At 42.2% G+C, this 16,527-nt stretch overlaps 2 protein-coding genes across 2 annotated transcripts; both read left to right on the forward strand.

The window, feature by feature from the left end:
* The first annotated feature begins 1,174 nt into the window (after window positions 1-1,174).
* lrp10 (low density lipoprotein receptor-related protein 10) lies at window positions 1,175-10,112 on the forward strand. The gene is made up of 10 exons (XM_030431530.1): window positions 1,175-1,222; window positions 2,608-2,775; window positions 2,936-2,968; window positions 3,284-3,428; window positions 3,904-4,097; window positions 4,253-4,842; window positions 4,949-5,385; window positions 6,161-6,355; window positions 6,870-6,999; window positions 8,171-10,112. The coding sequence occupies exons 2-10, from the start codon at window positions 2,727-2,729 to the stop codon at window positions 8,810-8,812; spliced, it is 2,415 nt and encodes an 804-aa protein (XP_030287390.1). The 5' UTR covers window positions 1,175-1,222; window positions 2,608-2,726; the 3' UTR covers window positions 8,813-10,112.
* Window positions 10,113-11,715: 1,603 nt separating this feature from the next.
* cirop (ciliated left-right organizer metallopeptidase) lies at window positions 11,716-16,510 on the forward strand. Its single transcript, XM_030430260.1, has 13 exons — window positions 11,716-12,124; window positions 12,192-12,285; window positions 12,778-12,844; window positions 12,933-13,082; window positions 13,194-13,319; window positions 13,401-13,485; window positions 14,390-14,797; window positions 14,891-14,960; window positions 15,078-15,174; window positions 15,340-15,447; window positions 15,529-15,654; window positions 16,122-16,231; window positions 16,312-16,510. The coding sequence occupies exons 1-13, from the start codon at window positions 11,716-11,718 to the stop codon at window positions 16,508-16,510; spliced, it is 2,049 nt and encodes a 682-aa protein (XP_030286120.1).
* The last annotated feature ends 17 nt before the right edge of the window (window positions 16,511-16,527 follow it).

Genomic DNA, 16,527 nt, shown 5'->3' on the forward strand with positions numbered 1-16,527 from the left:
TTTAGGACTCTACTCCAGTGGTGCCTCTTAGTAGCTAAGTTGCATTGTGGGTAATGTAGGCACCAGGTTTTAAAGGGAAGAAGAAGACGAAGAATAAAAAAGTTACATACATCACTGGGTTTGTTTTTAACTGTCCATAAGTCCAACAGTGCAATGCTCGAACGATGGACTGCTTTTCAAAACCAGGTGCCTACATTACCCACAATGCAACTTAGTTAATTAATGATACCACTTTTGTACTTTTAACTGGAATATTGTGACTTTAAATTCAAATCTCCTTCCAGTCAAGCACATGTTTTGCTTGCTGTTCTCTTGGATGATGGGGCTGCATCCGGCAGATTAATATATATTTACAGAGTTTGACTCCAGCAGACTGTTTTCACATTCATGTGCTGGGGGAAGAACATTTCTCAGTCGTTACCTTGAATCAGAGTTCAAGATGTAGGCGTACAGGATGATTTTGTGAAACCCCAAGTAGTTTTGAAGCCACTGAAAGTTTGATATGCATTACGGAATGGGAAATGGAAAATAGAACACATCTTGCATCAAGCGGTTAACCTTAAGTGAAAGATACTTGGATATTTATTGGCTTTTATAGATTTTTCAGTGAGGTGAAGGAGGAGTTCTTTTTTTTTTTTTTTTTTTTTTTTTTACAATTTATGTTGTGGAATAAATGTAAGACCCAAATTAATATGTAAAGCAGAAACGTGTTGGATGAAGCATTAAGTTAAAAACAGTAAACACATGAGTAATTTTACTTTAAGATAATAATGTATTACCTAAAACATCTTAGGTTAGATCTTTTAGTAACGGATCTGAATAAGTTAGCATAAAATGAAAATATTTTACTTCACATAAATAAGCAAAGTACTCCTGTAAGTGTACTTTGTTCCTTTAAGGTATCACAAGTGGTTCGTTGACCAGTTTTGTGAATCAAAACTAATGTTGAATATTTGTGCGAACCGACACTGACACCTTGTGTTATAAATGAAACATTTCACCAGAAGTATTTTTAAACATTTATCGCCCATCATGAATGTATAAAAATATATTAAGTTACAAGATTGTGGATGAATTAGGTGTAAAACTTTTAAAATGAAGAAAAACGAAAGTAAGGTTTCATGAATGGCAGATTAACATCTAAGCCCCGCCCCCTCCTGTCACGAGCTAAAATATACGGAAGTAGCTCAGAACTTGTCAACAAGAAAGGCCGACTGACATGGTAACGTACTCGGCTCTTGTCCTTTTTACCATTTAATCATGTTTTTACCGCTTGTGGCCTACGTGTTATGATTCATTTCGGTACTTAAACCCTCTGTGTCGTTCTCGGTAACATTTTCTTGTGGTGTCGCCGCCGCGAAAAAGCGTCTAAACCGAGACCGAAGTCAGGATGTTAGCATTAGCAGTTAGCTCGTCAGGAAGCTAGCTGTTAAAGCTCTTGTGACTGAGGGAGGCGAGCAGCTGCACCCTCCTTCTCCTTCAAAACGAAACTATGTCGCTACGCTGTCTAAGGGTATTATGTAATCTTGAAGGGAACAAAATGAGGTGTTTATCGACAGGAACTCGGGCATTCCAATAGTTTTACATTACTAGAAATAATACAAAGACTTTGAAACTATTTGTTTGGCAAGGACTTAATCTCGGAAGTGCTAACGTTCCTGGCGTCATTGTTGAGCAGATTAGAGGAAGGAAATCGCTTTGTGCGTGTGTGTGTGTGTATTTGAGTAAACACATACAAGATCAGAACAACGTCAACTTCATGACACCCACGTATTGTTAACCTATCCAGATATACCACAATAGTGGATTAATGATGGATACTACTGCATTGCACGCCGTTTTGAGGGCCAGGGTAAAATGCCTCTCTCTTTGAGCCCTTATCTAATAGATACGTTTCAAACATTATGTGAAATGATAGCCATGAGAAGGTAAAGCAAATGATAAATGATTCAGCAGTCTAGTTAATTTATCTGAATAAAAGCTTCATGGGTATATTCGTTTTCGATCAGCTGTGGTTTTTCCCGCAGCCCAACGTGACGTCTTTGAAAGTATTTCAGTCCACAGTCTTGAAGGAGTAAAGAAACCACCAGATGTTCTCATGTATGAAGCTGGAATCAGAGCTATATATATATATTTTTTTTACTCAAACCAGTTAATCGAGCATGAAAATAATTTGCCATTACTGTAATGGCTAACAGCTAACTGATTAATTGGTTCATCATAGGGGCTCTAACCTGAATTAAAATGGAATAAGATACAGACTAATATTTTTCACCTAAATGTGTGTACAGTAATTTTCCCACTGATGTCTTACAGCTCACTTATGAATAATTATTAGTTGATTATTTTGTAATTGTTTGATTCACTAAATGTAAAAGTAAAAGATAAGCTTTCTCAGTCGTAGACTGTGTTTTAAAATGTTTTTTTGACACATTGCTTGGACAGAGTTATTTAGTCTAATACCTAACTTTAATACCAAATTTTGCCATAACTGTGCTAATAACTGTTTTGATGTTTGTGTTAGCTGTTCTATTTGTCCTTGAAAGTTAACTCTTAAGAGCCAGATCTAACATGCGTTTCTTTTATCTTCTCTTCCTCACTTTGCAGGTGAAGTCTTCCTGAACAAAACCTCCGATAATGAAGCCTCTCTGACATTTTTGTTTGTAACTTTCATTTAAAAAAACAAAACAACAAATCCAACGTCTTAGAGGAAAATCACTACCACAATGACAGTCACTGACAACCTCTGTGCCCTCCTAGTGTTCACCATAGCAGGTGAGTGAATTAATACACATTCATAAGGGACTTTTTGTGTATCTTTTTTAAATGTTTATCAAGCAAAGGTTATGTATGCGCTTCTCATGTCATACAACATTTTACGATCTCTGTTGGAAATAAAACATCTCTGTTTTACTTTTGCTTATTTCCTCTGCAGCATGCAGCCATTTTGAGCCTGCCCTCTGCTCTGGTAAGGAGACAAGCTTATTGGCACTTGATCTCATGTAAACGTCATGAAGGTTTTTTTTTTTCTATGTTAAATGTGTCTGCGTGGTGAAAACTGATATCAGCCCGAGCAAATCATACTAACAGTACTTTAATTTGCTTTATGTTTGTGTGCTTCCCTAAACACTTATTCTCAAATGTAATGTGACAACATTAAGCTAAATAGGTTAAATGTTGTTAAGGTTAAAGCAGAGATAGTACTTTTCTTTAACAATGCTTCAAAAAACAGGATCTATTTTTGGCTTCTTTACAATTACACCTTTGTCTTGTTGTTTCTCAGTCCGCTGTGGGCATGCCCTCCAAGTCTTGGACACTAAAGTCGGAGAGATCAGGAGTTCTGCCTACCACAGCTGGTCCTACCGCTTCGGTTCCACCTATGACTGCTGGATCATAACGGGTTCTGAGGGAGAACCCATAGTTCTCAGGTAAAGAGACTGAGGGACAGACTTGCTTTTGAGTTGTGTTTCTAAAATGTGTAAGCTGTAAATCTGAATTTAACTGAATATCACGTAAATATGACAGTAAATCAAGGTGTGAAAAGTATGGAAGGTTATTGTGACACAGAAAATATTGCAGGACCTAGTCTTGCCCTATCATGTTCTGAGGTGAGGATGTAATGTTATGAATTGCAAAAACAGTTGAGAAACTATTCATAGATAAAACAGTCAGACAGGAGGGTTTGTTTTTGGATAATTCAGTTCACTAAATATCAGATGGAACAAAAAAGCTAAATCAATATGAGGGGTTATTCTGACATTAATGTGATCAAGTTTTTTTTCACCATTTGAAATGTAATCATTTTATGACCGTTGACAATTTATATTATCTTACTTTTGTCTGAAAATCTCCTTTGTTAATATGCTTCTCACCTCACTGATCTTACTGTAAATCTTTTTCCAGCTTCTCCCAGTTCTCAGCCCGGTGTAGAAAGGAATGGGTATCTATAAAATCATCAGCTGGTGGTGAGCCACTTGTACTTTGTGGCTCCAAGTTGCCACAACCAGTGGAGTTCCCTGGTGGAAATATCACAGTGACACACCACTTCCTCCCGCATCTGTTTCCTGTGTCATCTTTCCTGCTGAATTTTGCCAGAGGTATGAGAGCAGGGTGTTTTTTTTTTTTTTTTCTTTTCATTTGTATCTGTTTTGGGAAATTTGAAAGGTGTTTCGATTTCTTGTTGGAAAAAAAAAAAAAAGAAGTTAATTCCTGTCTTCATGTCTTTTATTTCATTTTATTTCTATTTTTCCAGACTCTGGTGAATGCCCAGTAACATCCTTTGAGTGCCTCGGCGGCCGCTGCCTTCCTCTCTCTTGGCGCTGTAACGGTCAGGTGGAGTGTCTTGATGAAGGTGCTGGCCTCGGCAGCGATGAACAGGGCTGTGATGCAGAAGCAGAAACCCCAGAACCCCCAACGTTTGACAGCACGGATGAAGAAGAGATAAAAGCAGACACGTATGTGGAGAGGAAAAACGATAGGAACTCTGAGAGACATCCGACTGCGGGTAAGCCAACTGACAGAGATATGGAGTCTGATCTGTGGGCGCTGCTGAAGGAGAGGACGGAGGATGAGGCCCAGGTGGATCGTGAGCAGCCTCAGACTCAGAGGGAGCTCGCTGTGACGCCTACTCCTATTGAGTGGCCCTGTGGAGGACTGCTTCAGACCTTCTATGGGACCTTCTCCCCTCCAGCCATTCGGGGTCCTGCAATGTACTGTGTCTGGACTCTGGATCCTCAGGACTCAAGGCCGCTGAGACTGGACCTGCAGCAGCTGGTGCTGGGGCCTGGGGACAGACTAACCGTGTACAATAGAGAGCAAGGCAAAGGAGACATTATTAAAATTGTGAGTTTCTGATTAACAAATCTCTCACATTTTTTATCAAAGCCAAATGTTTAAGTATTTTAAAAGGCATTTGTTGACATGATGTTTCCTTTCTGCATTTCGATAGATCACCAGCGCCTCCAATTACAAATCAGTCCAAGTTGAATCCCATACTGGCCTGCTGTCACTGACCTACGAGACTCTTCCTGGCTCGGAGGGAAGTGGCTTCAACGCCACGTTCCATGTTGGCACGTACTGCCCTCCTTGGGAGGGTCGTTGTGGGGGTGCAGCAGGAGGCTGCTTTACCCAGGAGCAGCGCTGTGATGGGAAGTGGGACTGTCCAGAGACGGGGAAGGATGAGGAGGGCTGCAGGGGTTGTAGCCTGAACCAGTTTGCCTGCGGGGTAGCAGGGCAAAGAGCGGTGGCATCCAGTCACTTTGCAAGCAGGCCAGTGTGTTACCCAGTCACAGAGAGATGCAACTACCAGCTGTACTGTACTGACGGCAGCGACGAGAGAGACTGCACTGTGTGTCAGCCAGGAACCTTTCATTGTGACAGCGACAGGTCAGTGTTTAAGAGAGTCTCTGGCTCAGAGGACGGTTGTCTCATTTTTGTTCTCAGGTTTAAGAGATTCAAAGTTCATTTTTGAATTTGATAATTGCAGCTGAACAAACAATCTTATCTCAAGGCCCATTTAGATGCTATTCTAGAGCTTATGACCGTATCACACACAAGAAGTTGATGTTCAGATCTTTGTTCTTGATCGTGCAAGCAGCATTCAACAAAACCGTCTCTCTTTAAGATCCTTCTAGTAGCTATACAACTACCCTTGTTTTGTTTTTATGAATGTGTGTGTCTTCATTGTGGTCAGGTTTGTTAATTATCAGGGCTAGGTGTGTCTTGGTTATAAAGTGTGAGACAGAGGTTGTTCAGTGTGACTAAGCGTTGAAATAGATCTTTCTGAAATATATTGTGTAGGACTCCAATCGATTTTCAATCATTGACTTGTATGTCAACTGTGATAAATGGTTTGTAAATGTTCCTGAACATTTCCTGGTTCAACTCATGGCCTCCAATTCACTGCATTGTAAATCAATATTCCGAATGAAATCCATGGATGTATTGAATACATCTTTTTGGTAAAATGATTCATACATAAGATCTCTTCAGCCAGTTTAAGACACTATTACAGTATTACATTATTATAGACCATTCGTTTTAAGACTGCACCTTGTGGTTTTACTCCAATGCTCAGGATGCAGCTTCATGTGAAACTGAGTCTCTCCTGAGTTATTTCTGGACTCTCTGACACACAAACGCCCCATTGTTTTGTCTGCAGGTGCGTGTTTGAGAGCTGGCGCTGCGACGGCCAGGTGGACTGTAAGGACGGCACGGACGAGCTCAACTGCACCGTCATCCTGCCCCGCAAGGTCATCACCGCGGCAACAGTGGGCAGCCTGGTCTGCGGGCTTCTGTTGGTCATCGCCATGGGCTGCACCTGTAAACTCTACTCGCTCCGGACCAGGGAGTACAGGTAACTGTTTAGTACATCTTCTCTCTGCTGTGAGCTTAGGGTTTCCTGTGAATTGGCTGCTTCTTCTTCTGCTGGGTTTTGTGCCAGTAATGTGAGATAGTGAGTCACGAGTTTGTTTGTCTTACTACTAGCTTCAGTTGTTGCCAGCACTACCAGACAGCACCTCTCAAACACAGAGCAGAGCCTCTCACAACACAGCCAGTACTGCACTGCGTACTTCTCTCTTAATACTGAGGATAACAAGAACTACCAGGTTGTTGTAAAGTGTGAGCTTCCCACGAGCAATTTGTCTCAGCCAGAGTGGGTTATATCATGTTTACACACACAGCACCTTTTCTGATGAAGTGAAAACATTAGATGTTGTATAACGAACCAACGTGTGAGGTAGCTATAAAAGAAAATAAATATATAATAAAGGATGCGTCAAGTGCTTCAAAACAAGTGTGCTAACAGTCTCAAGCAAATTGGACATGTTTGAGCGTGAATGTGCTGTAATGTGTCTGTTTTTCCGCAGCTTGTTTGCTCCCATCAGCCGCCAGGAAGCAGAGCTGATCCAGCAGCAGGCTCCTCCCTCCTACGGTCAGCTGATTGCTCAGGGAATCATCCCGCCAGTGGAGGACTTCCCTACAGAAAACCCCAACGAGGTGAGAGAAAAGGGCACTACTCAAACTGTAAACTGCCTGCAGTGAAGCACATTGTTTATGTTTTTTACTGGTATCTGTTGATCAATAAATCCATTTCAGGTCATTTCACCTCTGAGAGCAAACTGTACAGAACTAAAACTTGCAACATTTTGGGTGTATTTGTTTTAAATTGGTTCCTAAACTGCTCCTAAGAAAGTATTGTCTGATACTGATACCTATTTTCTTTCATTCAGTTTTCAACCCTGACACCAACACAGACTTGTTTACATTAGTTACTATTATAGCATACATCAGCAGAGTTCAAAACCTTAACTAAAGGTTGACTAACCTTTTGGTTGATTAAGTTGACTTAAAGTTTGAAAGAAATGAATGAGTCTAAAATACCCAATGACTTGGCAACAGCAAATGGGAAGCTTTGATAATATTCAGGGTTTGTACAACACCTTGAAAGTTGGGAAGATGCGTAATTTTAACATAATCTGAACATCATCATGTTGCATTTTGACTTTGTTTTTGGGTTTATATATTTTCTCTACATTTTTTTTTAGGATGAATCTGTCATTCTTGTCTGTGTTTACATCGAGTACTATGAGTATAAAGCAATTGTGTAAACGTTGTCTTCCTATCATTTATAGTAACAATTAAGATGTGGCATTAAAGGCGTTCAGAGTCTGCAAATTCGTGGTTTAGGTACCTTGAAAGTGCTTGAATTTTACTCTTAAAGCTTTCAAAGCTTGTTCTTTTCTTTCCTGGGAAAAGAGGCCACAGAGTTGCTCATCTCACGGTCATGTATAGTTGGCCCTGTCTTTTAAGCCATGTGCTCCATGTTAGCTGCCGTATTAAGCAGGCTGTGTCGGCTGAAGTAGGCAGACTTGTTAAGATAGAGCTAATGTGCTGTTACCATGCAGGTTCAGACTGAGGTGCTTTGTTATTAGTTGGTGTTGACAGCCGAGGTAGTGGAGGAGGAGGAGGAGGGGGAGGGATTAAGAGTGTGAAACAAAGCCTGCTCTGTCTGGTGGGATCTGGCAAAGATGCAAACTCGTACCTTCAACTTGACTCCAAGTTTTGTGAATGTTATGTTTGGGGATTCGAATGATTTGTCAAGACATCAATGTGATTTTAACTGAGTTGCACTTTTCTGCTCCCCATTTCTTTGCATCCTCCTCCTCAGACCTCGTCTCTTTCTCTGAGAGGAATTCTCCAGCTGCTCCGCCAGGACGCCGCCAACTCCCCACACCGCAGACGCAGGCCCCGATTCGTCCGCCGGGCTGTTCGTCGCATGAGGAGATGGGGTCTCATCCCCAGACCTCCCTCCAGGCCGAGTCAGGCGCCGAGCTCCGGCCAGCAGCAGGCGGACCCCGCCCCTTCTGGCCAGGAGCCGGCTCAGTCCACTCCCACGAGCTCCTCGTCCGCAGTGGAAGCGGTCAACCAGCCGGTGCCTCAGAAACTTGGCTTATTAGCTCAGACGGAGCAGCAGCAGCAGCAACAACAAGGAGCACCGCCTCCTCTTCTGCCACCACCTGTCGCGTCCCCACCGCCACCTCCGTACGCTCCCCCAGCTCCACCCTCTGCCGCCCCCAACACTCCTCCTGTCGCCGTCCCCCCGAGCAGCCCCTCTCTGGCCTCCATCTTCCACACGCTGGGCCTGAGCATCTCCCTCTTCAGAGCCTCGCCCTCCTCCTCCACCAACTCCATGCCCCTCTCCGCCTCCCCTTCTTTCTCCTCCTCCTCGTGCTCCTCCGATGACGACGTGCTGCTTATCCCCCTGTCTGAGGACACCACTTCAGAGGATGATGTACCCATGCTCACCTGAATGACTTCTCCACCCACGCACCCACCCTCACCCCTCCTTTATCCCCTCACTGATAAAAACTGAAACCCAGTCTTTCCACGTTTGTTTGAACTTCAGCACAGGAGCAAGACTCACCCTCACTGTGCAAGTCTGGTGCCTTTTGAAATTGAGTTGGATTTGTTGACTTATGGAATCAAAGTATTTGACCATTTTTTTTTTTTTTTTTTTAAAAAGACCTTGAGAAAGTTTTAGCCGAACAGCATGGCTGACGTATGTTTGACAGGAAGTGTAGGTGAGTATTGGACGTGCACTTAATGAATGCCAGGCTGCACGTTGAAGGTAAACTTTTGCACAGAAGAATCTTCCCTATCCAGAAACTGAGGCAGGCTACTGTCAGGTTGAATGATTAGAGTTTTTAGACGACGTGATAGAAAAATATTGTGTTTGTATGACTGTGTGAATGCAGTTGCGTTTTAGTCTTACATTTGACCGTGGAGTATGTCTGTAGATGTGGATTGTGTCCACATACTTCTGCATCCAGCGTCATGTAATATCACAGATGATTATATATAGAAAAAGACGAATCACTTCCCCTATTTAAGTGCCTTTTGAGGAGTTTCCTGTAGGTGGTAAGTCGTGGAGGTTTCCATGATACACACTGCACACCAAAACACACAGAGGCACATGTTTTCTCACCATAGCACGCATTGACACATCCGTTGCTTTATTATAAAAAAAACAAACAAAAAAAACTGCATGTCTATGCTGCAAGCTGGCAATAACGTTTCGGGACCCCTATTTTAGTGCACATTGATTGCAACATAACTGCGTGTTCACTCTCCAAATGAATGTATGTAATCTACAAGCAAAATGTGTCAAAAGACAATCTCTTTGGTGCCTGATTTCGGGATGTGTTTGTCTATGTGTGTGTGTGCGTGTGTGTAGTGTGCACAGGAAGATGAGGTGCCCCGGTGATGAAAAGGGGGGGCCGCTGAATTCACAAAACGACCTCAACTTGAATCTTCAACCCTTGAGGGGAATCGATCGCATTCTGTCATATTTTGACACAACAGACTTGTGGTGTGCCATTTGTATTATTGTACATTTTATGGTGTTTTTATTTCAGGAAGTTACTTTTCTTTTCTTTCTTTTTTTTTTTCGCTCTAAAGTTCTGTTTAGCTTTGTTGAATGTATTTAGGGTCGACGTGGAGTAGCCGGAAGTTTTAAATTTGCAGAGAGAAAGCGATTTTATGGTTTATTAGGGTCAATTTCACTGTATATAAGTAAAAATGTGGCTGAGATTAAACAATTTGCACTTTTAGGTGCCGAGTGTTTTGTGTGCATTTGTGTGTTGGGGGGGCGTGGGGGAGAAAAATACTGTAAGAAATCACACCTGACCCTCAGTGATGTCAGAGTCATTGTGCTTTGTATTCAAAAGTCCTATGGAAATTCACAGACATCTCAGAGTGCTCCTCAGTGGAAGGAGAGCAAAGGTTCAGATCATCACTCTGGTTGCTACTGAAGATTGGGACTACATGGCTGTGCTGAGGTTGCAATCACCCACAAGGTAATTACAAAGAACAAAGTTGATTAAACTGATAAATGCAGCAGGAAAATTATCATTTGACCTCAAATTCACTCTACATTTCACAGCTGCTCTAGCAGTTACATGGCCTTATTTCTTGTGTTATTCAAAGTGGGCTAAAATTCGCCCATAATTACCTTTTGTTTCGGTCTGGAAGACGACAATGGAAACAAATTAACTTATTTTGTTTTTGAAATATTTTTTCTGTCTGTAGAAAGTTTGGTGGTTTGCAATTACAGTACATTGCATCAATTTTTACAGTGACTTTACTGGCTATAAAAGTACACCCTATAATTACATTTCACATTCAAGGAACTAAATGTTTCCTTCAAGCCATTATTGCCTGTTTGCACTGTAGTCTAAAAAAACCACAAACATTAGATAATTGTCTCCCCTGACGTTTCAAAAAGCAGCCCATCCTGTCGTATGCTTTCTTCTTTCTACTGCACGATTATCTGTTGAAGCACCAAAAGCATTAAAGAGTAACCAACTGGTTTGCGGTTGCAGATTATTTTAAGAACAATGACAGAAACATAATGCTACAAGAACCCAACCAATAAAAAAACATTTGACGTTGCAATCCACAACAAACAAAGTTCCTTGATGTTTGGAAAGTACTGGCCCTTGAGCGGGGAGTTTTTAGGGTAATCCTGATTACTGGTGTGGAAAACCAGTGATTTCCTCCTAAGGTTTGTACACTGTGTACCATTTTGACCAGTGCTCAACATCGGAAATGTAATGTACAATTCAATTAGAGAAGTAAGCTAATAAGACTGAGCAGAAATATCTGCATTTAGTTTCATATCATCTGTTGAGTAGGGAAAAGTCAGCTTTGCATGTAAGTAGTTTTAAAAGCGCAGAGGACCTGACATTCATATTTAATTCAAAAAAGTAACTTGTTCTTGAGTTTTTGCGTTTTATGTGCTGACATGAGGGTCGGGATCGCAAAGCCAGGTATACAGGAACATATCAGGGTAAATGCTGAATACTTTATTTATGTGTGTATCTATATTTATTTGAGATTTAAATATATCAAACTCAAAATGTGTCTTTGGTTGTCAAATAACCTCCTCCCTGATCAAAAAAGCGTACTTTACAAAATGAAATACATTCATTGAGGATTAGAGGGGATAAAGCTGACCTAAATCCTGGGATAATCAATAAAAATGCATGTCTGATCTCAATGTATATATTTAACTGTAAACTGTGTTGGCTTTAGTTCGATGTACACAGCCACGACTGAATGTATCCTGCAGCTTAGCAAAGCTCCTCAAAGCAGAAAGTCTAACAGCTCATCATCCTCCTCGCTGTGACCCTGACACAGGTCCCGCCTATAATTATGGTTTCACCTCCATCCCAGAGACTCTGGGTGGGGATGCTGGCGGTAATGTTGGCGGTGGTTGTGGAGTTCCCCGGAGCCCTGCAGAAGTGCATCTTTGATGAGGTTCAGGCTCAGAACGGGGTGGTCCGAGCTGCACCCATTCACCCTGATGGCCCACCCAGACTCAGAGCCCAGGCTGGGCAGCAAACTAATAATCCTAGATGGAGGGCATCACCCCTGCAAGGCCTGTCAGAGAGGCACAGGAGAAGCCTGAGAAAGATACCCCCGCCCACTCCCACCTCGCCACAGCCAATCAGGATCCGGAGCTGGATTCCGAAGGACAGCAACAACCTATCAGAGGCTGAGGAGGAGAGAGTGGTGGCAGCGGTGGAGGAGGCTGTGAGGATGGTGTCTTCTTTACTGTCAGGTAATAAGACAGAACACACACACACACACTCTGAAATGTACAATAATGAACTGTTGACCTTTAACAGTGGACAGAGGGATGGGTCCATTGCTGCTCAGCAGAGACATCAACAAATACTGCAAGTTCCTCTGGAGGAATTCAAGTACTGCCAACTACAACAGGTGTGTATCTATAGAGCGTGTGTGTGTGTGTGCGTGTGTGTGGCCTCAGCTCATGAAACACACTCCTTTGGACTATTTTGCTTCTGTCTTCTTTTAGACAAATGGAAAGAAAACATCCAAAACACACATGTAAGAGTTTATTTTAGTGATTTAAATGAGTGCCCATTTCATTATAGAGCCTCATTTTCAGATTTTTACAGAAAACTTAATACAAATATTTTTCTCAATGTAACTAAATAGCTGGGGAAGTTTCATGGTGATATCTATTAGTTGACATTTTTAGCCCATCCACCCATAGTGTTGCCTTGACACAGAATTGCGTTTTTATTTTTATGACAATACATTTTCCAGTTTATCCAAAGAAACATAAAGAAATTTCATGGGTTTATACACCTTGTCTCAAATGATCAAGATTTATGTAAACTTCACTTTATGTTTATGGCACTGTGAAATAAAGGACAAATGTTGTAAAAATATAGTAAAAAGTCACAGTTTTCCTTCCTGCAGGTGTGGTCGAGCCAACAACAACTACAGATCTGAGACCTGTCTGGATGTGACAGTAGGTATCAGCCTGATTGATTTTGTTACAGGAATGTAACCCAGCATCTAATATATTACGCACTGTTTTCTGTCCTCGTTATCAACAGATCCCAGATGATCACCTGGCCGGGTGTCATATTTACCCAGAGGCTGATTCACCTCGCAGAACTGAGCTCCGTCCTGAAGGTGCTGGACTCCCTGACACCGACTTCCTGCTGTACCTCCACCTACGGGCCACTGACAAGTGTAGAGCTGAGGTAGAGAGCCACTGAATCCTAAAGCACAACTGAGAAGTAAATAGAAAGTAAGTAATTAAAGCACTTTTAAGAAGAGAAACTGACAAAGTGTTACAATAAAACACCCCTCAGCCTAACGTGTTGGCCTACGCCGTCCACTGCCAGATGGACACCCATGGGCGACCTGTTGCTGGGGTGGTGGTGATCTGCAGGGACAGACTGACAGGAGCCGCATACAGCCACCAGACTTCTGTGCAGGTACCATCATCAATATCCATTTCATTACGTTTTAATCATGTATTGATGTGTCGAATCGTGTGCTCTCATCTGTTTTTCCAGACTGTGATCCACGAGCTGTTTCACGCGCTTGGTTTCTCCAAACATCTCTTCCACACCTGGAGAGACTGCTCGTCCACCTCTACAGGTTTTCAACACATTTTGTTTTCGTTTTTTGTCGATTAAGAGGTATTTCATCATCATAACGTGGAATTTGGCTCATTTGTTGTGTTGTTTAGTGTGATTAACTAGTATAATTGGGTGTGAAAAGATCAGGGGACAACTGAACCTACTTGTGGGTTGTGTGCATTTATTGTGGTAACTGAAAAAGCATTGATTTCCTGACTGAAAAACATTTACTCTGTTTAACAGCAGACTTGATTTGTGTCTTCTTAATGTTGCTTTGCTGTTAAACTTTGGAATTAGTCATCTTTTTTGGCAAATGTGGAAGGCTTTGATGAGAAGAAAAAAGTACGAGAGACAGAAAAGTTGCGCAAAAGTAGTAAGACAATATAACAATTTCATTTAAGCTACTAAAAAGAGTAATATAAATAAATGAAAAATGGTTTAATAACAATGAAAGACCAGTAAACCGTTTGGAACAAGGGTTTAATGTGCTGCACAAAATAAAGATTAAAGCATTCCTGCCCTACGGATGAATTTAATAATTAAAATAGGCAATAACAAATAATGTAAGACAAAAAACACAAGTCGAAGACTAATATAAAATCTAAATTTATGTGGATTATGGGGGCCCCTGTGGAGGCCCTCAAAGAAAGTCAACCCTGTTTTAGTGCTACCACCAGACAAAATAGCAGCTTCCTTTTCAGGACTCTTTGATAAGTCATAGTTATAATTTTATGACTTATCCAACGCATTTAGGTCTGAATCTGAACTGGTGACAGGTATTAAGAGTAACTATAACAACTATGAAGAAAGAGCCATCCATTTCGCTGACATCAGTAGAAAGAGGAATCAGTAGTATAACAGCTTTAACTCACATTAAAGATCAGATTGGTTCAAAAACAGCTCTAATGAGAATTGTTCTCCAGCTGGAGCTGCCTGTTCTCCTCGAGGCACAGTGACTCACTCTGATGGATCAGGCCAGATGAGGATTTACACCCCGTCCGTCATCTCAGCCCTGCAGAAGCACCTGGCGTCCACTGACCCAGAGCTGGGAGCGCCGCTGGAGAACCTGGTACCAAGCAGCTCCAGCCTGACCCCTCATGAGATCTATCATGCGCTCTCCTTACTGCACAAGTTAAACGCTTTCTGTCTTCAGGATCTGGGCAAACTGTCCTCCCACTGGGAGTCCAGGGTCCTGCAGGGCTCCATCATGGCGGCGGTGCTGGGGGACCCCGCCACAGTTCGGATCGACCCGGTCACCCTGGCTGCACTACAGGATACAGGCTGGTACAGTGTTAACCTGAGCCGGGCGCAGAGCCTAGTCTGGGGAGAAGGTCAGGAAGATAACTACATGGTTGATAACCTGACTCGTGTGTTTTAAGATTATTTGCAAGAGGACATAATCCAATAAATGTGTGTTTTTGTAGGTGAAGGAGCCATGTTTGGCTCTCTCTCAACCTGTCGGGACAAGTCTTCATCTTTCTTCTGCACTGGCAGGTTGATTTATTATTATTTATTTGTTTTATACACAGCAACCTCTGTTACTTGAGATCACATTTTTTTTCTTAATACCACATTTCCAGCACTCATGTTTGCTTTATCCCATTCTGTCAGGGGGTTTGGGTGTCATTATCTTCACCTCCACAAGGGGGAGTGCCAGATTGATGAATACCTGGAGGGATGTGGAGTGTACAAACCCCTCAAGAATGGAGTAGGTTTTGTGATTCAATAAAAAATCTTCTCCTTTTCCAGTCTGTAAAGCAGAAACATGCCTCTCTTATTCTATTTCTTGTACCCTAGATTGCAGTTTTTGCCAATTTTTTTTTTTTTGCCATTGTAGCACCAAACTCCCCCCCTTCTTCCTTTTGACCTTTAGAGTGAATGTTGGAAAGAGGAAAATGCCTGGAGGCCAGGTGAAGAGGACTGGAGTGGGGAGATATTTGGCGTCGACAGCCGATGCTTCGTCTCCAGCCTCACCAGACAGGTGAGTGCTTGTGTGTGAATGCTCGTCACCAACTGTGTTTTTTTTTTGACACGATTTTCTTTCTTTCAGAACCTAAGTGAGTTTATTTTGTCTAACAGCTCCGCGGAGGGACGTTGTTACAGACACAGGTGTGCTGGACCGAACAGATACCAAATCCAGGTGTCTGGCTCTGAATGGGTGGACTGTCCAGGAGGGGGCACCACTCAGGTGACATGACAAAGCAACATACAGTATTTAACTATAGCTCACTGTGAATCAGTAGAGTTGTGGAGAATGAACGGACTAATTATGGCTTCGGAGTTATTCTAAGCAGTAGTTTTGAAACCTGTTTTATGTTAAGGGACTCCTGAGCTGACTCAGATTAAACCACAGACCATCATTGCATAAGATTTTGTCCCAGGGTCCCCCAAGAAATTGCTTTTACGCTAATAACTAACCACAATGAAAGCACAAAAGTGACAATGTGATGGAGTGTAAATATATGAACTATTGCAATAGGTGATATATTATCAGGGACAAAGCGTAGGTGTATTGTTTTCAAGTGCTTCCTACAATATGCAACATATATACAAGAATAATAGAGTAATAGAGCGTTTATAGTGATTTCATCATTATATTATAATGGATGTGACGATGATGCTAGATCTTGATGTCTTTGCTGTTTTAACCCTCAGATTAAAGGATATCAGGGTTTAGTTTCCTGCCCTGACAGAAGGTTATGTCTCTACGCTGACATCACTCCTCCCTCAGATGATGTCATTCCGTTTCCTGCTTCTATCACAAAGCAAGTACGACTTTAAACAAGCAACTTCTTCCTGTACTGTAACCTGTAAATCACACTAACTTTGTTTTTATTTTACTCAGTGATCCCTACGAGACTCTAACCTCAGCCCAGAACGGGACGTGGTCGCCCCTCAGACCCCCTGCAGAGCTCACTGCAGCCACAGCGCTCTGCATCACTGCCGCTCTGTGTCTCCTGGCTGCAGTCGTGGTGTCTTATAGGAAATGTTCCTCCCGCAGGGTCAGGGTCCACTCTGCCGCAGAGGAGCACAGTGATCTGTAGCAAACACCGGCTACAGA

The sequence above is a fragment of the Sparus aurata genome, chromosome 10 (genome assembly GCF_900880675.1).
Source record: "Sparus aurata chromosome 10, fSpaAur1.1, whole genome shotgun sequence".
NCBI classification, from domain to species: Eukaryota; Metazoa; Chordata; class Actinopteri; order Spariformes; family Sparidae; genus Sparus; species Sparus aurata.